This window comes from Cebus imitator, unplaced genomic scaffold, assembly GCF_001604975.1.
Source record: "Cebus imitator isolate Cc_AM_T3 unplaced genomic scaffold, Cebus_imitator-1.0 Scaffold449, whole genome shotgun sequence".
Classification (NCBI taxonomy): Eukaryota; Metazoa; Chordata; class Mammalia; order Primates; family Cebidae; genus Cebus; species Cebus imitator.
Window position 1 is genome coordinate 2,606,046 of NW_016107764.1, and position 23,921 is coordinate 2,629,966.

The window sequence follows — 23,921 nt, forward strand, 5'->3', positions numbered from 1 at the left end:
GATCACTTCAGCCCTGGAGTCAACGCTGCAGTCAGCCCTGATGGTACCACCAGACTCCAGCCTGGGTGACAGAGCAAGACTCTGTCTCAAAAAACAAAACAAAACTGGGTATGCATATGCCCTCAGCCCTGGCTCCGCTGCGACTCCAGGTGTTTGCCTGCCGGGCGGGCTGTCCAGAGGAACTTCTGCCACAGTTGCTGTCTACGCTGGGTGCAGGGGTTCACCTCTGGAATCCCAGCACTTTGGGAGCCAGTGTGGGCGGATTGCTTGAGCCCACACATTCAAGACCAGCCTGGACAACATGGCAAAACCCTGTCTTTACAAAAAAAAAAAAAATACAAAAATGAGCTGGGTGTGGTGGCGCACGTCTGTAGTCCCAGCGGTCTGTAGCAGGCGACTGAGACGGGAGGGTCACTTGAGCCCAGGGGTTGAGGCTGAGTGGCCTATGATGGCACCACTGTGCTCCAGCCTGGGCGGCAGCAAGAGCCTGTCTCAAAAAATAAGAAGTTTCTAACACACGGCTCACCCTCGAATTCTTTCCCAAGCTCAGCCTCAGTTTTGGGGCGCACCTGTGGGGCCTCACTGCTGCTTCCGGAACACCCAGGTACCCACGTGTTTCCTGATTGGGGTCAGCGTTTTGATCACTAAGTTTGCAATATTAAGTTGTTTCCTGGGGACTTTTGGAACCCTGTGAATACACAGCAGATCAAACACCTTGGAAATGGAGAAACCTGTTCTGCCCTAACAGGGAGGGGCAGCGCTCCCCAGGATCTGCCTGAGGTAGCAAGTGCTGGCAGGTCCAGAACCCTGCAGGACCAGCTTCCCTCCCGCTGCCACCCCTGCCCACGCCTTGGCGAGTGGCTTCTTTGTTAGCATTCCTCAGTCACCCTGTTTCCTGTCCCAACACCACTGACAGACACACAGTGCTTCCATTCTTTTTTTTTTTTTTTTTTAAAAAAGACGGGGTTTCACCATGTTGGTCAGGCTGGTCTTAAACTCCCGACCTCAGGTGATCTGCCCGCCTTGGCCTCCAAAGTGCTCGGATTACAGGCGTGAGCCACTACGCCTGGACTTTTTTTTTTTTTTTTTCCATTCTTTAATAGTTGCTCTCACATTTTCGACATGGATATTTGACAAAGTCCAGAGTCAATAAAAATCTCTACCTTCTTCCTGAGAAATACAAAGGCAGGAAACGTTTTTTGTTTTTCTTTTCGTTTTTGAGACAGTCTCCCTTGTTACCCAGGCTGGAGTGCAGTGATGCAATCTCGGCTCACTGCAACCTCTGCCTCTTGGGTTCAAGTGATTGTCCTGCCCCAGCCTCCCGAGGAGCTGGATTACAGGCATGCACCACCAGGCCCAGCTAATTTTTGTGTTTTTAGCAGAGAGGGGTCTCAACATGTTGGTCAGGCTGGTCTTGAACTCTTGCCCTCGTGATCCACCTGCCTCAGCCTCAGAAAGTGCTGGGATTATAGGTGTGAGCCACCATGCCTGGCCCTTTTCTCTGAGACGGAGTCTCATTCTGTTGCCAGGCCGGAGTGCAGTGGTGCGATCTCGGCTCACTGCAACCTCCGCCTCCCAGGTTCAAGCGATTCTCTCACCTCAGCCTCCCAAGTAGCACGGAGTCACTTCTGTCTTCACGGTGGGTCTGCGGTGGGCCTCAAGAGTCTTCATTTCAAAAGTTCCAGGGAGAAGCCCGCGCTCCCAGCTCACGGAACATACATGAAGAGGCCTCCACCTTTGCTGCCGCGCTGTGTCCATTATCCTTTCGAAGGGAATCTGTCCTTTCTCTCCAGCTGCTTTAAACAGTTTTGGTTTTTGGTTTTCTGCAAAGTTGCTACAGTGTGTTTTGATGTAGACGTTCTATTTGCCATATCTGGGTTTTACCGTGCCTGTTGGATAAGTGATTCATGTTTTTCACCTATTTGGAGAGCAGTTATCAGCCAATATTTCTTCAAAACGTTCTCACCTTATTCCAGGATCTTCTGCTAGAGCCCCAGTTAAACTGATAGTAGATGTTTTCTGTTCTCATTCTTAACCTCTCTTTCATATTTCCTATCTCTGGGACACATTTTGAGTAATCTCTTTAGATCTATAAATCACCAGCTCTTCAACCGTGACTAGTCTGCTGTTTAATAGCCCATTGAGTTTTAAATATTATTAGTATATGTTTCGTTTCTAGGAATTCTATCAACTTTCTTTAAAATCTTCTTGCTGTTTTCAGCTAAGATCTTACTTTTCACATTATACATTTTTTGTTATAAACATTCTAGGCATACTTACTCTATATTCTTTACAGAATAATCCCAGTATCCTGCATCCGTCAGGTTCAAGGGCTGTCCTTGTTCGTTCGTGATTCGTGTTTCCACGCATCTTATAACCTTTGACTGTGAGGTCATGCTGGAAAGCCTGGGGGGTTATCTGAAGCCTGGGAAGCCTTGGTTGGGGCCAAGACCTCCAGATAAAGTTATGTTGGCTCAAAATGGTAAAACCCCATCTCTACTAAACATACAAAAATTAGCTGGGCATGGTGATGTGCGCCTGTAGTCCCAGCTACTCGGGAGGCTGAGGCAGGAGAATTGCCTGAACCCGGGAGGCAGAAGTTGCAGTGAGCCAAGATCATGCCACTGCACTCCCACCTGGCGCCTGGTGACGGAATGAAACTCTTGTCTCAAAAAAAAAAAAAGATTATGTTGGCTTATGCCAGGTCCAGGCAGCAACCAACCTGGGGCCACGGTGATGTAATTTCTCCACATGGGGTTCTCCAGACGCTACAGGGGGATGGCCTGTAATTATAAAGCTCAGTGAAAACGTTTCCCGTCAGCCCGGGCAGAATCCGGTGGCTGGATAGTTGGATTCACCCACCTTCTCACTGGGTGCAGCCCTTTGAGGATCTAGAAGCCACAGAGGCCTCTGTGTGCGTGGCCTGCGACCTGCCTCCTGTTCCTGAGGGTTTCCACGATCAGCAGATTCCCTGGGAAGTGTCAGCTCAGCCGCCGCACTGAGGCCCCCCTTTACCTGTCATCCCTGGGGCTTTCCTTTTCTTTTTGGTAACGACAGGCATGTGCCTGAAAAGCTATTTAAGTTTTGCCTGGATTTACGAGGGAGGCGTTTTCAGGGTGTCCCCCTCCCTCCGCACTGCTGCTGAGGAACTGCGTCTGTGAAGGTGTCTGCTCTGGCCGCTCCGCCAGGACCCTCCTGGGGCTCCATGTGCCTCTCCCCCGCTGCCGCAGATGCACACCTGCGCCGTCCTCCAGAACACTGCCCTCGGCTGACGAGAGCTGCTCATTCAGAGATGCCCGAGGACCACGTGCCACACCACAGCAGCTCAGACCCACGTCTGCGCATAAGCGGGAACCTCTGGGCTGTGCCCACCTCTCAGGTGCCCATGGGGCGGGGCTACGGCTCCAGCCCCCTTTGCCGGCTCCTCGCCCTCCCCACTTCTTGCACCGCTTTCCTGAGAGTTCTCCAGAAACCATGTGCAGCTCTGGCTCCGCCTCCGGGAGCTGGCCTGGGACAGAGGGCACAGACGTGGTCCCGGGGCACAGACGCCGCAGTTGATCAGAATGCCACCAAGTGCCTGGCAATGCTGTCAGCCCGGCATCCATGGCGGTACAGCTATGGAGCTCCCACCTGTTGAGGTTTGCTGGCCGTGGGCGGGAAGTTTGGGGGCAGGGCAGTGGTCAGAAGACCCTGACCACGGCGGCCTGTGAAGCTGGCTCATGGGGAGCCACGCCCTGAGAGGAGACGCAGATGGGCAGCCTGCACGTGGTTCTCACACGCGGGCGCGCAGCAGCTGCTGGAGGTCTCCTTAGAGCACAGGTGGCTGAGCCCCAGGCCCAGAATTTCTGACTGTTGGTCTGGGCCAGGGCCGAGGCTCTGCCTCTCACAAGCTCCCAGGTGGTCCCAAGGGCATACTCGGAGGACCACTGGCTTAGTCCACAGCACCGGCGAGTTTTAAAATGAGTGAGTGAGTCCAGGCCCACTGCTCCTGTGGAAAACACAACGGCTGCTTTGTTCCCTTACGTAAGCCAGTTCTCAGAGCCAGAGCCCACGATATGAAAGAGGGCCCAGGTCCCCTTGTGAAAGGCCTCAGGACTCCAAGTGTGGACAGCAGCAACCCCCCCGTCCCTCTACCAGGGACCCGAAGCTACTTATCTAGACACCTGTGCCCTGGGGACAGGTGCCCAGATCAGGATCTGCGCGGAGGCAGACACCTGGGACGCAAGGCACCCTCAGAGGCTCCCCGTCTGGATAGGAGTGTGGGGCAGGAAGTATATGGAGTCCTGGCCCAGGCCTCAGCCCATCACTTCCCAGCCCAGGAATGTGTGATTGGAACAGGCATGCTCAACAGCGGGCAAATCCTCACGTGGGCCCTTTGGCCCACGGCGTAAAAATCATTGGAGTAGAAAAGACCAAATGGAAGCCTTAGAAATGACCCCTAGCCCCAGCCCAACAAAGCAATATGACATCCTGGTCAAAATGGCAGTGTCAGCAACGTCTCAGGTGCCTAAAGGGTGCAGGGGTGATGGTCACCATCTTCCCGCTTGATTTCTAGTCAGGTCCCTACAAGAGCTTGGTGGACTATGGTGGACGGCAGCAGAGCCACAGTGTCCCCCAGCAGCGCCAGCTCAGCTGCCGTGCTGTCTGCTTTCCTTCCTGGAGCGGACTCCCGGCCTCGGACGGTGGTCTGTGGCTCCTGGCTGGGTAAAGGGCTCTCCACTGCACCGGGAGGAGGTCAAGGCAGCTCCCGCTCACATGGGTGGACAGCGGCTCACAGACTCGCAGACACATGGACAGTCATCCAAAGCATAAACACGCAGGTCTGTTTACGGCCAGCATCGCACCCACCAGGCCTGGCGAGCAGGAAGTGGCGGGAGCTCTGAACATCCTGCTAGGACACGGGTACTCTAGGGTGGGAGAGAGGCTGAGCCAAGATTCAGGGACTGGTCAAGTCATAAAGGTTTTAGGAGTCAGGCTGGGTGCGGAGGCTCACACCTGTACTCCCAGCACTTTGGGAGGCCGAGGTGGGTGGATCACCTGAGGTTGGGAGTTTGAGACCAGCTTGACCAACATGGCAAAACCTTGTCTCTACTAAAAATGCAAAATTAGCCAGGTGTGGTGGCGCATGCCTGTAATCCCAGCTACTCAGGAGGCTGAAGCAGAAGAATCGCTTGAACCCGGGAGGCGGAGGTTGTGGTGAGCCAAGATCATGCCATTGCACTCCAGCCTGGGCAACAAGAGCGAAACTCCATCTCAAAAAAAATGGTTTTAGGAGTCCAGACATCTGGGCATGTTAGGACATCCTGTCCCAGGTCAAGGACAAGCTTTGAGACTTGTGTTTCCTACCACTGGGAAAAGCCCAGCAGCCGGAGGGCCTCTGGGCTCTGGACATGGAACGATACAAGACATGGATCCCTTTATCAGGTGGCACGGAGGCTTCCAGTTTTGAGTGGGGCCCAGGAAAAGGAAGGGTAGACCAGCTGGTGAGGCTGTGGAGCCAAGCTCTGCCACTCAGGGCCCGTGACTAACAGAGCTCCTGTGCTGGGAGCACCTACAGTGGATGGAGGCTGTGTGGGAGCACCTGTGGCGGGCAGAGGAGGCTGCGTGGTAAACTCAGCCCTGGAGACCCCCTCCCCTCGGAAAGGCGACAGCTGGTGCTCCAGGCTTGTACCCACCTTTCGGCCCACGGTGCCTCCGTGTCTGCCCTGGGGGACAGACTCCTGAGTAACGGCCCCCAGGGCCTCTGGCTGCTCAAGGCAAGGGGGTGCAGAGGGATGTGGGAGCACGGGGCCGCGCAGCCCGCAGTGTCAGTGAGCCTCTCCAAAGGCACTGCTGCCACCGCCCTGACACCAGTCCTCTGCGACTGTGGCGGCCCTGTCCCCAGGATGTGGCCTTCAGCCTGCATCAATGGCCCCACAGAGGACCACATGGGTCTGGGGACCAAGGAGTAGAGGCAGGAGTGGCCGTCCACTCAGCAGCTCCCAGTGACCCACCGAGAACATGTGCTCCCTTTCCCTATAACTCTAAGCGGTGAGGGCTCAGAGGCCCTAAAACACAGCCACCTGGGAGAGTGAGGCACTGCCACGCTCAACAGCTGTGGGCCACCTGGCCACAGCCGCTCCTGTTTCAGTGGACCAGCGGGCAGAGCAACCTCCACCCAGCTGGGGCGGGGAGGGCAGAGCTCAGCAAGAGTGAGGGGACCAGGACTCGGGCCTGGGTCCCGTCAGCAGAAAAGAGAAGCAAAGGCTGGGCACAGCGGCTCACGTCTGTAATCCCAGCACTTTGGGAGCCAAGGCAAGGAGGATCACTTGAGGTCAGGAGTTCAAGATCAGCCTGGCCAAAATGGTGAAACCCCATCTCTACTAAAAATATAAAAATTAGCCAGGTGTGGTGGTGCACGCCTGTAATCACAAACACTTGGGAGGCAGAAAAAGGAGAACAACTGAAACCCCGGACAACCGAAACCTGCAGCAACCGGAAAAAACAAAACTACACCCCAGCACAGCCCACACACAAAAACAAGCCATCAAAGAAAAAACGAAAGAGAAAAGCATCAGAAAAACCAGAAAAAGCAACCCCCCCCAACACGCACACACACACGCCCCACTGACCACGACCCCGAACGCTACCCAGAAACTGCCACAAACCGAGAGCCGCCAGAGGCCCAGCCAGAAAGAAGCCCCAGACCCTGAGCGACAAGGGGCCCACAAAAACAACACCAGACTCCAACAACCACCCACAAACCCATCCATGCGCAGCTCACCGGCAAGCAAAAACCAACTCACAAGCGACAACCGAGCACCAGCCCTGAGAAACAGCGGGAAAGAGCCAGTGAATGACACGGCAAAATGCCAGAATACGCCGAACACCAAAAGACATCAACACCCCAAAGAGAACTACAACAACCCCACACCAACCATACAGGCAGCACCAGCACAAAGCCCCAAAAGCAACAGAAGACCGGCACCCCCCAAACGCACCCACACCAAAACCTCCCCCAAGGAACCATCCACCACCCTCCTGCTGCCACAAGGACAACGTTGCAAAAAAACATGCAACCATGCCCGCGCCACAAACACTGACAACAAAAACTCCACCCTGAGAATGCAATGGAACACCACACTAACACACACAAACAAAAAAACACAAAGAAAGAGGCATGGGAAGGTTGGAACTGCTTTTATTGGGGAAGGATCCCGCAAGGCCCCACCCACGGTCAGGTTAGTGTTCTGCCCTTGCAGAGGCGCCGGCAGCCTGACACCTCCACCTGCCGCCCGCCCGGGGTTAGTGGAACATGCAAAGCTCGGAGAGTGGAGGCAGGAGTGGTCGCTGCTGAGGCCAGGGCTGGGTGGAACGGGAGGGTCAGCACAGAGCCGGCCGGAGTCCCTGGGCCCAAAAGGGGTTGGGGCTCCCTGGGAGAGAGATGGGCAGGCAGCACCCCAGCGTGGGGACTCCACAAGCTAGAGGGACCCTGGGCCCACCAGGAGGACAGGCTTGCAGCTCCCAGCCACACCAGCTGGAACGCCCGTCTCCCCCTGGGTCTGGGTCCCTGGGGCCTGGGGTGAGAGGCAGACATGGAAGGCACTTACTAGGGAACAGAGGCTGGAGGGCTGAAGCCGGAGGCCGGGCTCTCAGGAGTGAGTGTGGGGGTGAGCCGGAAAGCAGAGATCAGACAGCGCTGTGGGGGCTGGGCCCGCTGGCTCTGCAGGCAGGACCTCGTCTTCCCATGGGGAAGGGGGTTCTCTGGGTAGACTGGGAGAGAGGCTGACTGGGGCCCCCTGTCCCCAGGAAGACCCACCATGTGGGCCAGTGCTAGAAACACCAGGGCAGAAATGCCAGCCAGGCTCGAGCCCTGCGAGGCTGAGGGCCCTCTTCTGACGGGACTGAGCCCAGCTGCCCTATGCAGCCAGGACTGGCCGGCGGGCTACTCTGGGAAGACAAGTGGGGGGGCTGGGGCCCAGCTTTGGGACCCTCCAAGGCACCTGGCTATGTGAGTGGCAGGTAGAAGGGAGTGAGGAGACCCGAGGGGGTGAGGTGGCCAGCAGGGCTGGGCAGCCCTGTCCCCCAAGATACAGGCTGTCAGGACAGCAGATATATATTAATATATTAGTCTGGTCTTTTTGGTTAAACTTTAGGCACCACTTGGGAGGAAGACACCTTTAAGCGTTGAAAACGACCCAAGCAACTCCGTGGGAGCTGGGCCGCATGCAGAGCGGGTGGGTGCGGGCAGGCTCAGGCCACGGCAGACTCAGGGCCCCCCAGGGAGGCCGAGGACCCCGAGGCGTAGCGGCGGCCGTAGCCCGAGGAGGAGTAGGAGGACGAGGAGAAGGTCATGGAGAAGCCGGAGCCCGTGGCATCAAAGCTGCCCCGGCGGGAGCCGGCCCGGGAGCCGGTGCGGGAGCCGGTGCGGGAGCCGGCGGTGGAGCCGGAGCCGCTGACGCTGTACGGGCTGTAGTAGCCCTTGCTGGACTGCGCGGCCGCCTCCAGCAGCCGCAGCCCCGTGCCCTCCTCCACCATGCTGCGGTCCAGCGCGTCCTTGTAGGAGATCTTGAGCTTGGTCTTGGGGCAGGTGAGGTACTTGGAGTAGGCGCCCACGTCACGCAGCTTCTGTGCCGTGCGGGCGTCCACCGTGCCGCGCTGCAGGGCCTCGTCCAGGGACACCCGGCCCGGCGTGTCGGGCTCGATCAGGCCGCCGGTCAGGTACTGCACCTCCAGGAAGCGCTGGCCGGCTTCGTAGTACAGCCAGCCCTTCTTCAGGGCCTGGGCGGCCGACATCTTGCTCTTGGTGCGCGGGTCCTCAAAGCCGCAGAAGGCCTTCTGGGCCAGGTTGATGCGGTCCACCATGATCTTGTCCACCAGGCCCTTGTTGACGGCGTCAGTGACGGGGAAGCGCTCGCCGGTGCTGGGGTCGATGATGCCGCCGGTGCAGGCCTGCGCCTCCAGCAGTCGCTGCCCCGTGATGTTGTCCACCAGGCTGCGGTGCATGGCCTCCGTGATGGACACCTTCTCCAGCGTCTCCGTGTCCAGGATGCCGGCCACGGGGCCCGTCTCCTCGGTGGGGTCCGACCAGGAGGCCAGCTGGGGCCTGGAGACGGCGGGGCTGACGGGGTAGGAGGAGGAGGAGCCCACGGAGGAGGAGCGGGAGCGGAAGCCGCTGGCGTTGCCCGAGAGCATGTCGGCGAACTCGGTGATGGAGAGCGTGCCTGCGCGGTACTGGTCCAGGGCCGAGCGGTCGATGAGGTTCTTGGCGATGGCGTCGTCGATGTCGTACTGGCGGCCGGAGCGGCGGTCGATGATCATGGACTTGACCACGCCGTCCGAGGAGGAGATGGTGATCTCCTCCCACTCGCACTCCTGCTCCGACAGCTCCAGGTAGGTCTGGTGGTCGATGAGGCCCTTGCGGTAGGCCTCGTACACCGACATCTCCTTGCCCGTCTCGGGGTCCACGATGACCACGCGGCGCTTGCGCACGGACGACTTGGAGGACGTCTTCCGCTCCCGCTTCTTCTCCTTCAGCGGCAGGAGGCACAGGCCCGTCTGGGGGTCGGTGATGCAGCGCTCCATCAGCTGCAGGTAGGTGAGGTTCTCCTCCGTGTTGGGGTCAAAGAAGCCCTTGGTGTCGTCCGAGGGGTCGGTCAGGATCTCGTTCATCTCCTCGTCGAAGAGGCCGCGCTTATAGGCCACCTCCACGGGCAGCCGGTGGCTCTCCTCGGGGTCGATGATGCCACCCGTGGCGATCTGGGCCTCCAGCAGGCGGATGCCGTGGTCCTTCAGGATCAGGCCCTTCTTCATGGCCTGGAAGAGGGAGATGAGCTTCCCAGAGTAGGGGTCCTTGTAGCCGGTGACAGCGCGCTCAGCCGACAGCAGCTTGTCCTTGAACTCAGGGCCCACGATGCCCATGCGCACAGCCTCCTCCACAGTCAGCTTGAGTCCCTTGATGGGGTCGATGACGTAGCCGGTGGCCGCCTGCGCCTCCAGCAGCTCAAAGGCCGTGCCCGGGCGGATGATGCCCTTCTTCATGGCCTGGTACACTGAGAGCCGCTCCTTGGTGGCATCCACGAAGACGCCAGCGATGCAGCTGGTGCCTTCCAGGAACTTCTGCAGGTTCTTGGTGACCTCCTCGATGGACGTCAGGCCCTCCCGCAGCTGCAGCGCCGTGGCCTCGTCCATGACCTGCGAGCGCACCAGCTCCTCCAGGGTGATCTGCTTCCGCAGGCCGCGGAAGGTCAGCTTGCGGGCATCTGACAGTGGCAGGAGCAGCTGGCCGGTACTGTCGTCACGGCGGCACCGCCTGAGCAGCTGCGTGTAGCTGAGGCGCTCGTCAGTGGACGGGTCCACGTAGCTGCGCACCTCGCTGGGCTCTGACAGTTGGTCGTGCGTGTCCGTGTTGAGGTAGCCGCGCTGGTAAGCCACATCCAGTGGGAGGTGGAAGCCCAGGCGGGGGTCCACGATGCCGCCGGTGGCCAGCTGGGCGTCCAGCAGCCGCAGAGCCTCCTCGGCAGGGATCAGATCCTTCTTCATGGCCTGGAAGAGCGAGATGGTCTGCTCGGTGTAGGGGTCGCGGTAGCCGGTGACCGCCCGCTCCGCCGAGAGCAGGCGGTCGTGCAGCTCAGGCCCCACCAGGCCCTTCCGCACGGCCTCATCCACAGTCAGCCGCTCGCCCTTCACCGGGTCCAGCAGGAAGCCTGTGGCTGCCTGTGCCTCCAGCAGCAGGCGGGCTACCTCGGCACTCAGCAGCCCTTTCTTGAGGGCCTGGTAGATGCTCAGTGTCTGCCTGGAGCCGGGCAGGAAGATGCCGGCCACACAGCCGGTGCCATAGAGGTAGCGCCAGGCGGACTCGGCCTCAAGGACCTCGCGGAGGCTCCTGGTGCCCTCCCGGAGCAGGTTGTAGGTCTCGAGGGAGATGATCCGGGCCTCGTACAGGTCCTCGGCCGTGAGGCGCCGGCGCACGTAGTCGTAGGAGGCCAGGCCCTGCTGACGGATGATCTCTGTTTTCTCGATGATCTCGATGATGATGATGATCATACGCTCCTTGGTCACCCGGCCGGCCTGGAAGTCGGCCATCAGCTGGGCGCGCTGCTCCTGGGGGATCAGGTCCGACTGCATCACCTCCCACAGGGACATGGTGGAGCCGCCGTGGCTGCCACCGCCAGGAATGTCGATCTGCGTCTCCTCGAACGCCCTCCGCGTCTCCTCTTCGGTGTACACCCGTGTGGTCTCCACCACCTCGGCCTTCTCTGCCCCTTTCAATGGCAGGAGGCGCAGGCCCGTCTCGGGGTCCTCCACGCAGCGCTCCAGTAGCTGCCAGTACGTGAGGTTCTCGTGCGTGTTGGGGTCGAAGAAGCCCTTGGTGTCATCGCTGGGGTCTGCCAGGATGCGGTTCATCTCCTGGTCGAAGTAGCCACGCTGGTAGGCCACGTCCACGGGCACACGGTGGCTGTGCACGGGGTCGATGATGCCACCCGTGGCGATCTGGGCCTCCAGCAGGCGGATGCCGTGCTGCCGGAGGACCAGGCCCTTCTGCATGGCCTGGAAGAGGGAGATGGTGCTGCCCGAGTATGGATCTCTGTAGCCGGTCACAGCCTTCTCGGCCGACAGCAGCTGCTCGTGCAGCTCAGGGCCCACCACACCCGCCTTCACAGCCTCGTGGACGTACAGGCGCTGGTTCCGCACAGGGTCCACCAGGAAGCCAGTGGCTGCCTGCGCCTCCAGCAGGAGCGCGGCTGTGCTGGGTCTCAGCAGGCCCCGGCACATGGCCTCGTAGATGGACACCTTCTCCTTGGCTTCCTCCAGGTAGATGCCGGCGAGGCAGCCGCTGCCCTGCAGCAGCGTCCGCACGGAGCCCAGCTCCGAGAGGTCCTTGACCGTGGTCTTGCCATCTTTGAGCTGCTCAAACTGGGCTCTGCTGAGGACCCCGGAAGCCAGGAGCTCACTGGCTGGCACAGGGGCACGGAGGCCGCTGAAGGACAGCCTCTCCTGCCGCTGGGTCTCCACTTCCTCCACGATAGTGATGAGGATCTTGATGACCTTCTCCACGGTGACCTTCCCCGTGCGGAACTGACGCAGCAGCTCCTGCCGCTGCTCCGCCGTGAAGTACTCAGAGCTGATGAGCTCCCACACTGACACCGTCCTGCCCTTGAAACCACCCACGGGGACCTCAACCGGGGTCTTCTCAAAGGTCTCGCGGGCCTGCAGCTCCGAGTAGAGCTCTTCCTGCCGGGCCCGAGCGGCCTTCTCCGAGAGCGGCAACAGGCTGAGCCCGGTCAGCTGGTCAGGCTGGCACCGCTGCTGGAGCTCGCTGTAGGTGACCGGCTCTCCTGTGCTGGGGTCACGGTAGGCCTTGGTGTCGGCCCTGGGTGCTGACAGGGCCCTGCTGGTCTCCTCGTCCAAGCAGCCTCGGGCACAGGCGACATCCAGGGGCACACGGTGACTCTTGCTGGGGTCCACGACGCCGCCCGTGGACAGCTGGGCATCCAACAGGCGCAGGCCCTGCTCCCGGGGAATGAGGCCCTTCTTCAGGGCCTGGAACAGGGAGACACTCTGCCCTGTGTAGGGGTCCCTGTACCCCGTCACAGCCTTCTCGGCTGACAGCAGCTTCTCATGAAGCTCAGGGCCCACCAGGCCGGCGCGCACCGCCTCGTCCACGGTCAGCCGGGCGCTGGTGGAGGGGTCGATGATGTGCCCGGTGCCCGCCTGGGCCTCCAACAGGGCCACAGCCACGTCAGAAGGCAACAAGTCTTTCTTCAGAGCGTCATAGATGCTCAGCTTCTGCCCCGCCTCCTCCAGCCACACGCCCGCGATGATGCCGGCACCCCGCAGGGCCTGCCGCACAGCATCCACCTCGGCCACCTCTCGCACAGAGCGCTCGCCCCGCTGCAGCTGGCAGTAGAGCTCACGGTCGATGACACTGCTCTCCAGCAGCTCGGCAGCCGGCACCAGGCTGCGCAGGCCCTCGAAGCAGAGCTGGCCTTTCTGCTCCTGCTCCTCCACCACTGTGATGATGATCTTGATGATCTTCTCCACCGTGATCCGGCCCGTGCGGAACTGCCGCAGCAGGTCCCGCCGCTGCTCTGCCGTGAAGTATTCTGAGTTGATGATCTCCCAGATGGTCACTGTCTTGCCCTGGAACTTGCCAAACGGCGCGGAGACGGTGGCCTTCTCAAAGACGTCTCGGGCCTCTGAGTCAGTGTAGACTAGCTCCCCTCCCTTGGCAGCCTTGTCCGTGAGCGGTAGAAGGCGCAGCCCTGTCTTGGGGTCCTCCACGCAGCGCTCCAGTAGCTGCAGGTACGTGAGGTTCTCGTGCGTGTTGGGGTCGAAGAAGCCCTTGGTGTCGTCGCTGGGGTCCGCCAGGACGCGGTTCATCTCCTCGTCGAAGTAGCCGCGCCGGTAGGCCACGTCCACGGGCACGCGGTGGCTATGCACGGGGTCGATGATGCCGCCCGTGGCGATCTGGGCCTCCAGCAGGCGGATGCCGTGTTCCCGCACGATGAGGCCCTTCTGCATGGCCTGGAAGAGGGAGATGGGCTGCCCGGTGTAGGGGTCGGTGTAGCCGGTGACGGCGCGCTCAGCCGACAGCAGCTTGTGGTGCAGCTCGGGGCCCACCACGCCCTCCTTCACAGCCTCGTTGACAGTCAGCCGCCGGTTCTGCACAGGATCCAGCAGGAAGCCTGAGGCTGCCTGCGCCTCCAGCAGGATGAGGGCCGTGCCGGGGCTCAACAGCTGCCTCTGCAGGGCTGCGTAGATGCTCAGCTTCTCATTGGTGGGCTTCAGCATCAGCCCCGCGATACTGCTGCTGCCCTGAAGGTAGTGACGCACGTCTTCCCGCCGTGCAAGCTCGTCCACCGTGGTGTGGCCCTGTGCCAGCCGCTGCAGCTCCTCCGCACTCAGGATGCCCGCCTCCTGCAGCCTCTGTGCTGGCACCTTCCGCCGCAGGCCATCAAAGCTGTGCTCGGGCTCCGCCTCCATCGCAGGCCCATCCAGTGCGTCCCGGCCATTGGGCAGGGTCTTTGTGGCAGTGGCCTGCGAGACAGTGACCTCCTCTGAGTGCGCCAGGGCGGCCCGATGCTCCTCCTCCAGGCGCTGCAGCTGCTCACGCAGCCTCTGGTTCTCCTCAGCCAGCAGCTCCTCCTGCTGACGCCGCTGTTGCTCCAGCCGCTGCAGCTCCTCCTGTTTGCGCCGCACGCCCTCCTCCGCCTCACGCTGCCGCCGCAGCGCCTCCTCCATGCTGGCGACCAGCTGCTGCCGCTCCTGCTCCATCTGCTGCTGCTGCCGCCGCTGCTCCTCACGCAGCTGCTGTGCCTTCGCCACCTCGTCTTGGAAAAGCTGCTCCAGCTTGGCCTTCTCCTGCTCGATGAAGCGCTCCCGCTGCAGAAGGCTGTCCTTCTCGGAGAGGAAGCTCTGCTGCAGGGCCTGTGTCTCCTGTAGCAGCTGTTCCTGCTGCACCGTCTGCATCTGCGGAAGAACAGGGTGTGATCAGGGACCTCCGGCCCAGGAGCACCTACCACCCACCGAAGCAGATCCCGGGGCCCACCCGCCCGTCGCACGGAGAGGGGGCGGTACCTCCTCCGACTTGAGCTGCAGCAGTTTAGCCTCTTGCTGGAGCTTCTCCTTCTCCCGCTCCAGCTCGGCGATGGCCTCCCGCAGGCGCTCGGCGTCATGGTCGCTCTGCTGTCGCTGGATCTCCAGTGTCTGCACCAGCGTCACCTTCTCCTGTGTGGCGAGCTCCGTGCGGTGTAGCTTCTCACCGATCTCCTCCGCCTGCTTCCGGAAGCGCTGGGCATCCTCCTCCGCGCGGGCCTGGGCCCGGCTCATCTCAGCCACGCGCAACTTGAGGCGCTCAGCCTCAGCACTCATCTCCAGCTGCCGTTGCCGCTCCGCCTCCAGTGTCCGCTGGAAGCCCTGCGTCTCCTGCGCCAGCTGCTGCGCCATCTGCTCCTTGTCCTCCTGCAGCCGCCGCGCCTGCTCCTGCGCAAGCTCTTTCTGCTGCTGCAGCAGCTCCGCCTCGGCCTTGAGTCGCGTGGCCTCTTGCACCGCCTGCATCTTCTCCTTGAGCATCTTCTCTGCCAAGGCCCGCTGCTGTGCCAGGTCCTCCTCTGCCAGCTGCCGCAGCCGCGCAGCCTCCTGGGCTGCCACGCTCAGCCTTGCAGCCTCCTCCGCCACCTGCTTCATCTTCTCGGCCTCCTCCTGCAGGAAGCGCTGCGTGTTGTCCTTGTCGCGCAAGATGAGAGCGCGGTTCTCGGCCTCGATGCGTGCCTTGAGCTTGCTCAGCTCCTCCATCTGGACGCGTACCGAGAAGAGCTCCTCCTCCACCTGGCTGCGCTGGCGTGCGGCCTCCGTGGCCTCTGCCTTCAGCCGCTGCAGCTCCTCGTCCAGCAGGTTCTTCTGGTTGTCAGTCTCCTCCAGCTGCAGCCGCAGGGTCGTCAGCTCCTGCTCCACCTGTGCTTTCTGCCGCAAGGTCTGCTCGGCGAACTTCTTATGCTTCTCCATCTCCGCGTCTGCTGCCTGCTTCTGCCGCAGGGCCGCCTGCTCCGCCTGTGCCCGCCGCGCGGCCTCTTGCTCGGCCTCCTTGCGCAGTTTCTCGGCAGCCGCCTGTGCCTGAGCCTGGGCCTGCGCCTGCTCCTCTGCGGACTGCTTCAGCCGCTCGGCCTCCTCCACCTGCCGCCGGGACTGTGCAGCCTCGCGCTCGGCCTGCACCCGGGCCTCCTCCGCCTCCTCAGCCGCCCGCCGGGCCGCCTCCGCCTCACTGCGCAGCCGGTCCAGCATGCTCTGCTCCTGCTGCAGCGTCTCCTGCAGCTCCTGCTCCTTCTGCTGCACCGCGAAGGCGTGGGCCTTCTCCTCCGCCTGCAGCCGCTTCTGGGCGGCCTCCTGGGCCAGCTGCAGCTGCCGAGTGGACTCCTGCTCCGCGCGCTCCCGCAGGCGCCGCGCCTCCTCCACCTTGGCTTTCAGCCGCTCGACTTCCTCCAGCGCTGCCTTCCGCTGCCGCGCTGCCTCCTCCTCCGCCGCCAGGCTCTTCTGCACGCGCTCCTCGGCCTCACGGCGCCGCTGCTCCTCCTCCGCCGCCAGCTGCCGCTGCCGGGCAGCCTCCTGCTCTGCCTGCTCCTTGCTGCGCAGCGTGTCCTCCGCATTGCTGCGGATGCGCCCCAGCTCCAGCTCCAGCTCCGCCTTGCCGGCAGCCGCCTTCTCAAAGCTCGCCTTCAGCGCCAGGATCTCCTCCTCCACCTGCCGCCGCTGCCGCAGCGTGTCCTCCACCAGCCCCTTCTGCCGCTCCAGCTCGCTCTCTGACGCCTTGCGCAGCTGGGCCAGGCGCTCCTCGATGTCGGCCTTGTGCTGTGCCGCCTGCTCCTCCAGCCGCCGCCGCTGGAAGGCCTCGTCCTCCGCCAGCCGCCGCAGCCGCTCGTTCTCTGCCTCCTTCTCCTTGAGCGCGATCTCTGCCTCCGTCTTAAGCCGCGTGGCCTCGCTGATGGCGGCCAGCTTCTCCGCAAGCACCCGCTCCGCCTCAGCCCGCTGCCGCGCTGCGTCTTCCTCGGCCAGCTGCCGCTGCCGCTTGGCTTCTTCCGCCAGGGCGCGCAGGCGGGCAGCCTCCTCCGCCAGCTCGCGGAACCGGCCGGCCTCGGCCTCCAGCCTCTGCTTGGACTTCTCGCTGGTGGAACGCGACTCCTCCTCGGCCCTCGCCTTGCTGGCCAGCAGCACCTCCATCTCGGCCCGCACCTTGGCCAGCTCTGCCTCCAGCTCCTGCCGTTTCTGCGTGGCCGCAGCCGCCTCCCGCTGCAACCGGGTCAGCTCCTCCTCCAGCAGCTGCCGCTGCTGCTCCCCCTGCTCTGTCTCCGCCCGCAGCCTGATCAGCTCCTGCTCTGCCGCCAGGCGCTGCTGCGCGGTGCCTTCCGCCAGCTGCCGCTGCTTCTCCAGCTCCTGCTCGGCCAGCTCTCGCTGCCGCACAGCCTGCTCCTCCGCCTTGCCCCGCCGGCGCGCCTCGCGCTCTGCCTCCTCCTTCTGCTTCTCGGCCTCAGCCTGTGCCAGGCTCTTCTGCTGCGCCACCTCCTCCGCCTGCAGCCGCAGCCGGAGGGCCTCATTGGCCTTGAGCTGCCAGCGCTCCAGCTCCCGCTCCGCCTCCTCACGCGCGCGCTCGGCCTCGGCCTGCTGCTGCGCCCGACGCTCGGCCTCCTCCCGCAGCTGCGCTACGGCCACGTGCTCCTCCTGCAGGGAGCGCTCCAGCTGTGCCGTCTTCTCCGCAAAGGAGGCGCGTTTGCTCTGCAGCTCCGCCTCTGCGCTGCGCTGCGCTGTCTCCAGGGCCACCTGCACCTGCCGCGCCCGCTCCACCTCGGCCTGCCGCAGCCGCCGTTCCGCCTCCTCCGCCTGCAGCCGCAGCTCCTCCAGCGACTGCAGGGCCCGCTGCTTCTCGCGTGCAGCCTCGGCCTCAGCCTTCACGCGCAGGGTCAGCTCCGCCTCCGCCTGCCGCTTCCGCTGGCTCTCGTCCTGCACCTGCCGCCGCAAGCGCTCGGCCTCCTCCTGCGCCTGCCGCTTCTGCGCCTCAGCCTCCTCCGCCCGCTCGCGCAGCGCCTGCAGCTCTCCCTCGGCCCCGCCGCGCTGGCGCTCAGTGGCCTCCAGCTGCAGGCGCACCACGCGGATCTCCTCCTCGATGCGCAGCCGGCTGCGCTCTGCCGCCTCTGCCTGTCGGGCCTTGGCCTGGATCTCCGCCTCCGAGCTCTGCCGCAACTGCTGCAGCTCTTCCTGGATGCTGCGCTTCTGCTGCTGCGCGTCCACCGCGGCCTCCTCCCGCCGGACCACTTCCTCCTGCATGCGCTGCTGCAGCTCCTTCGCCTCCCGCTCCGCCTGTGCCTTTGCCTGGGCGTGCGCCTCGGCCAGCTGCCGCTGCTTCTCCAGCGCGGCCTCCACCTCGGCCAGCCGCTCGCGCTCCTCTGCCCGCTGCTGCTCAGCCAGCCTCTGCGGCCACAGCAGAGAGAAGAAGAGAAGCAGAGAGAGCGTGAGCACGGGCAGGCACCAGCGCCCATAGGGCACACACCGGCATTGTTCACTCAGACAGCGCGGAACAGGGATCAGGGAAGACAGAGGCCCCAGCCCGGCCGAGGAGACAGCGTGCACCCGCCCAGGGCACTCGGGCAGCGAGCGCAGCCAGCTCCACTGTGCTCACCAGCCTGGGGAAGGAGGCCCAGGCGTCCTCCCCGCTTCCCAGAGACAGGCGATGGAGACAGACAGACGGACAGGGGAAGAGAGAGCAAAGCCGGGGCTCGGAACCTGCGAGCCACACCCAGCACGCAGCCCTGCCTGAGCTCTGCAGGACACCAGAGGGCCTGGCTCCCATCACCGAACCCCTCTCCCGACCTGGGTGGGAAGCCTGTGTGGGGCAGGGTGGGGCAAGGCGGCCAGCGTGGAGACAGCAGTGCAGACCCGAGCCAGCTCGAAGAAGATTCAGGGCCACGCAGAAGGTAAGGAGAAGCCAACAGGTGGGTGCCTTGGAAGTCCCCTCCCTAGACCCACAACCCACCACCCCCGACTTCCCACAGCTAAGGGCTGAACGCAGAGGCCAACGCAGAACGCTGAGGCAGAGCACACAGGACGCCCACTGGGCTGCTGGGGGCACGCTCATGAGGAAGAAGAGGCGACGCCAGCCACTGCGTGGGAGCAGCACAGCCGCGCCAGGCCAGGGGCAGGCCACAGTGGGGTAGGCTGAGCTGGGGGCAGGGGGTGCTGGCAGCCCAGGGGGACTGGGGAGGGCCACGAGAAATGGCCTCAGGCTGCTTTTCTGGCTGCGTGTGGGGTATAACAGGTGGCGAGATGGCCCCCACCCGGCTCCCACCCGAAGGGCCGCACCTCCTCCTCCTCCATGCGCCGCAGAGTCTCGCTGATGAACTTGATGTACTGGCTCGTGAGTGTGGTTAGCTCGCTGTAGCGTGTGCGCAGGTCCACGTACTGTGGGGTACAGTTGGGGTCAGCCCTGTGAGAGCCGTTGACTCGGAGGCCCGCCAGCCCCTCTCCCAGTGAGGCTCAGCCCCACCCTACCTCCTGGATGACACTCTCCGACCCGGACTGGACCTTGGGCTTCTTGGCCGGGGAGGCCACCGGCTCAAGTTGCGCCTTGTATGTGACCAGCTGGAGTTCATAGTCCTGTGGGAACACACCGTGGTCAGCCACCAGCTCTGCCCTCTGGTGGCCCCTGCCCAGCCCACAAACTCTCACACGGGCTTTCTGTGGCATGGCCCAGGCTCAGGGAACACCCGCCACCCAGGCAGTAGTCGTGGACTCAGGGCCTGGCGCACGTGGCCGGGCCTCACCTTGATGGCGTTGATGTACTGTTTCGCAAACTTCTGACACTCCTCGACCTTCTCGCCATGGCGCTCGATCTCCTCCAGCAGGGCCTGGGAGACAGTGCGGTCAGCACGGCAGCCACAGGGCACGCCCGGCCACCCCATCCCCGTCCCCACTGACCCAGGCCCACCTTCTCCTGCCGCAGCTGCTCCCGCACGGCCCGGCTGTCGGCCAGCGGCACAGCCTGGATCTGCTCCTGCCGCTGCCTGGCGTCCTGCAGCCAGGCGCCCAGCGGGTCTGCGCTTTCGCGGTAGTAACGCAGCTGGCGGCCCAGCTGCTCCAGCTCCCGCTGCCGCACATCGGTCTGGGCCAGCACGGCCTGCCAGCGCTCAAGCAGCTGGGCGACCCGCTCCCGCCAGCGGTCCACCTCCACGTCCCGCTCACCGTGCCGCTGCTGCAGTCGCTCCCCCACCTCCTGCGCCCCCCGCAGCTCATCCCGCAGGGCGTCGAACACGGGCTGCTGCGCCTCGGCCTGGGCCCGCAGCTTCTGTTGGGGACAGGAGGGTCACGTGTGGCTTCAGCTGGACCTGCAGTACCTCCACCCTCCAGAGGCCCAAGCCCCAAAACGATACCTTCAGAGAGGCCTTGGTGGCCTCGAGCTCCAGGAGGGTGGCCGGCACAGCCTGGGCCTCCTTGAGCTGTTCCTCGTGGGCCCTGAGCACCTCCTCCGCCCCCTGTGTGCTGCGGATCACCAGGCTGATGGTCTTGAGCCTGGCGGGAAAGCAGGGCTCAGGGCCAGGACACAGGGCTCGACAGACAGCCCACGGGGATGGAACCTGAGCCACAGTGAGCCAGGGTACTGCCTGCCAAGTCCAGACCCAGCCCCGGGGTCGGCTGGCCCTGTGGTCACAGGCTTCAGGGAGAAGTAGGTTGGGAGTCCGTGCGCCACAAGTCCCCTCAGGCTTCAAGCCTGAAGAGGGCAGAGGGGGTGTGCCACCCAGAATTGGCAGACCCCAAAGCCCCGAGACAGGCAGAGCCCACTGGCTGGATCACAAGACTGGGTGAAGGGGATCACCCAAGACTGGGTGAAGGGGACACCGGGGTGGAAACAGCACCATGTGGCGGACAGTGACGGCCCCATCACGGCATTGGTGTCTGTGAAGGGTGGACGGGGGTGGACATGTGATTTGCAACACAGGAGGAGACTAAGTCTGTGACCTAACACACTGGAAGTGAATGTAGAGGCCCTTAAGTGCAGGCCAGGACAGGGCGGGCGAGAGGAGGTGGAGGAGTTCCTCCTGTGCCACTGAAAGTGGATCCCCAGCCTTGCCACCGCCACTGAAAGTGGACCCACAGCCTCGCCACCGCACTCAGCAGCCCCCGTGCACCTCCGCTCCTCTCTTCCCCACACCCGAATCTGATCACCAGCAAGTGCCCCGGCCGCCACTGTTGAAGCGTGTCCAGACCTGAGCTCTTCTCACCACCTCTGCGGCCGCCACCCTGGCCTGGGCCTGCCACTTTCTGGCCACATCAGCCCCCAACTCACTGCCCTCGTCCCTTCCTGCACTCTCCCTCGAGGTCACAGCCCTCGCGCACCCCAGCCCCTCGCCTGTGGCCAGGTGCACTCACTTCTCCAGGTAGATGGCAGACAGGCTGCGGACCTGCTCCAGCTTGCCCAGCGTCAGCTCCAGCTCCGAGCGCAGCGTGGGGGCCGCAGGCGATGGCTCTGGCAGGGCCAGGACCTTCTCGGCCTCGGCGGACAGCTGGGCGACCCCCTTGCCCAACCCCTCCACCTCTGCCTGCGCCTTCTGCAGAGACAGGGAGTGGGAACGCACTCACCACTGGGCAGGCAGAGCACACAGCATCCCTTGAGGGCTGAGGGAGGGGAGGTCGGGAGGAGGGGCAGGGTGGGGGGGCGCCTGCCTGCTGCTCCGCAATGCGCTGGGCACACTCGCGGGCTGGCTCTTTGTCCAGCGGCAGCCGCAGGCGGTGCACGGTGCGTGTCTCGCAGGCCTCCAGCTGCAGCCGGATGTCTTTGAGCTCCGAGATGCAGCGCTGGCAGCGAGATTCCTCCTGTGCGCCTGGGGAACACGTCCGGGTCACTCCACTGCCCGCCTCACGCCAGCCCAGCCACCCGGCCCTGCCGCCGCCTACCCTGCTCCAGGCTCTGCAGCAGCTGCTGGTAGTGGTGGCTGCAGGAGCCATACTCGCGCTCGGCCATCAGCCGGTCCTCAGGCCCGAAGCCGCCCGCGTCCTGGCTGTCCCGCAGGAAGGCCTGGTAATGCAGCTCCAGGCTGTGCAGGGCTTGGCGCTGCTCCTCTGGCTTCAAGGTGCGGAACTGGGGGAAGCAGGTGGGGCTGAGCACCCTGCAGAACACCCCTCCCCTCCTCCCGCCCAGAGAGTCCCCGGCCGGGGGCAGGCGTACCGTGGCCAGGGACCAGGAGCGGATGAGCTGCACGTCACGGCGAAGGCTCTGCCAGGCCAGAAGGCTCTTCATGTCCACATGCAGCTGGTGCCACAGCGCGACCAGGGCCTGGTGCTGGGCCTCCAGCCTGAAGGGTGAGGGCCACAGTCAGCTTCGCCCGTGCCCCACCCACCGCCCACCGCCCACCCGCAGCTGCTGAGCCCCCGCCACCCACCTGGTGACAGCCTCCTGAGCCTCCTGGTTGGGGGGGGGCACCAGGAAGCACACAGAGGGCACGGCGGCCTCGCTGCCGGAGCTGCTGAGCACCTTCCAGTGGGATGGCTGCGCAGGGCCCACCAGTTGGCACTCATCACCCTTGTGCACGGTCACCTGGGATGGGCAGAGTCGGTGAGGACAGGGCCACACCGTGCCCTGCTTGGCACCCCCACCCCGGTGGAGCCTGGTCCCCCTTACCTCCACCTGCTTATAGTCACACACGGCCAGCAGGGGCACGCGGCCCCGCACGGGGTAAGCTGGGTGGCGGGGCTTCAGCTGCACGATGGCCTTGGCCCGCTTGGCCAGGCCTGAGAGGTGCCCCTTGTATTCATTCAGTTGTTCCTTCTCGTCCTGTTGGGGAGGGTAGCATCCAGAGAGGGCCTGCCCCAGGACCCCCAGCCCCCGGGACCAGGTCTGTGGGGCCCTCCTGATGCTCCCAGAGTGGCAGCCCTTGGAGGCAGGAGGTATGGGTGGGACAGGCCTCAGAGCTTGACCCCAGGCAGACCCACGTGCCCTCGCTCCCCGACGCAGACAGGGTGCCCTCCTCTTACCCCAGATCACCTGCTACGGCCTGCCAGCTACACTCTGACGTCTACAATGTCCTCACCCCTCGTCCCTGCCCTGCAGGCTGCAGAAGGTCACTGCTTCCTCCCATCCCATCCCACGCCTCTGCGGGGACCAGGCACTCTCCCAGGCCCAGCCCTGCTGACCTCAAAGCCCACTCCAGCTTCCAGTGCCTCTTCCCTGTCACTCCCCACTGTGCACCCACTCTCCTGGGTGACCCTACCCCTGCTCACAGAGCACAAAGCCCAGCTCCCCTCTGCCCACATCAGGTCTCAGGCCAAACTGCTGGTGCCCCCTTCTACAGCAAACGTACTGGTGACAGCAGCTGACTTAAGACTTCTACTCCCTCTGTGGCTGTGAAAGTGGGGGTGGCCCCAGCTCGGGCCGGCTGCCTCTCAGCTCCCCACACCCCCCGTGGTGCCTCCCACCCCTGCGGGCCCCTCCAGTTGCCCCCCTCCCCCGGTCTCCAGAGTACCCATGCAGCCCAGACTCCAGGCCAGCCTCTCTGGACAAGCCCCACACACCCCGTCCCTCACCTGGGCGTCCTGCAGCAGGTCCTCCAGCCGAGTGACGGTGACGGAGCGGTCACAGCTGTACTTCCTGCGCAGCGTCTCCTGCAGCTTCTGCAACTGCTCCTCGGCCTCCCGCACGTCTGAGAAGAACTGGGGCAATGGGAAGGGGTCATGCCGGGCTACCAGGGACCAGAGCCCCAGCCCACATATGCCCCAGGGCAGGCCCAAGAGGGGGACGCTGAGGAAGGAGTGGCGAGGCCCCCAAGAGGCCTGGGAGCACCCTGTCCAGGCCCCGGCTGGGCTGCAGGCAGCGGCTGGCAATGTCTGCTGACAAAGGGACTCCTGGTCAGAGCTGCCCTTCTAACGAGGGGTCCAGGAGCTCCAAGGCAGGGAAGCTCTGGTTCTCACCTGAAAGTAGGCGGCGTTCTCCTTCAGGTGCGCCTCGATGCAGCAGCACAACTGTAGCATCCAGCTCCACTGCGTCTGCAGGGCCGCCTGGAAAGACTGCAGGACCCCAGGTCCTCGTCAGGCCCCACCATACCCTGTCTCCCGTCCCACCTGGGGGCCCGGCGCGGCCCCCCACAACCCCACCCCTACCCAGGGAGCACTGCAGGCCCCCGTGGCCCACCTCCACCGTGGGCCGGGCCGGGTGGTCCTCCCGCAGCAGCCGGTCCCCGGCACTCTGGAGCTCCTTGATCTTCTTCTCCTTCAGCTCCAGCTCCCGCATCAGGGCCTGGCACCAGGGCAAAGGGTCTCAGGGCCAGCTGGCCACACCTGACTCTGCCAAGCACCCAGCAAACTCAACCCAGGGCTCTGCTGGTCTCTGCCATGGGGGTGGCCAGGACACAGGTGGGGAGGGTCTGTGGGCGCCGAGCCGCCCTCACTGGTCTCTGCCATGGGGG

At 63.6% G+C, this 23,921-nt stretch overlaps 1 protein-coding gene across 29 annotated transcripts in view; it reads right to left on the reverse strand.

The window, feature by feature from the left end:
- Window positions 1-7,163: 7,163 nt before the first annotated feature.
- Window positions 7,164-23,921, reverse strand: part of PLEC (plectin) — a 60,616-nt gene continuing 43,858 nt past the window's right edge. For 17 of the 29 annotated variants that reach the window (XM_017511595.2, XM_017511608.2, XM_017511606.2 and 14 more), the window contains 16 exons: window positions 23,648-23,752; window positions 23,428-23,523; window positions 23,044-23,169; window positions 22,142-22,294; window positions 21,903-22,057; window positions 21,689-21,815; window positions 21,418-21,601; window positions 21,187-21,344; window positions 20,893-21,071; window positions 19,896-20,034; window positions 19,454-19,810; window positions 19,290-19,373; window positions 19,018-19,122; window positions 18,829-18,927; window positions 14,560-17,940; window positions 7,164-14,451 (listed from right to left, as the gene is read on the reverse strand). In XM_017511595.2, coding sequence (XP_017367084.1) covers window positions 8,233-14,451; window positions 14,560-17,940; window positions 18,829-18,927; window positions 19,018-19,122; window positions 19,290-19,373; window positions 19,454-19,810; window positions 19,896-20,034; window positions 20,893-21,071; window positions 21,187-21,344; window positions 21,418-21,601; window positions 21,689-21,815; window positions 21,903-22,057; window positions 22,142-22,294; window positions 23,044-23,169; window positions 23,428-23,523; window positions 23,648-23,752 — 11,667 coding nt within the window. In that variant the 3' untranslated portion in view covers window positions 7,164-8,232. The remainder of the gene's footprint in view (window positions 14,452-14,559; window positions 17,941-18,828; window positions 18,928-19,017; window positions 19,123-19,289; window positions 19,374-19,453; window positions 19,811-19,895; window positions 20,035-20,892; window positions 21,072-21,186; window positions 21,345-21,417; window positions 21,602-21,688; window positions 21,816-21,902; window positions 22,058-22,141; window positions 22,295-23,043; window positions 23,170-23,427; window positions 23,524-23,647; window positions 23,753-23,921) is intronic. The other 12 variants (XM_017511600.2, XM_017511594.2, XM_017511612.1 and 9 more) reach the window with 1 other exon arrangement.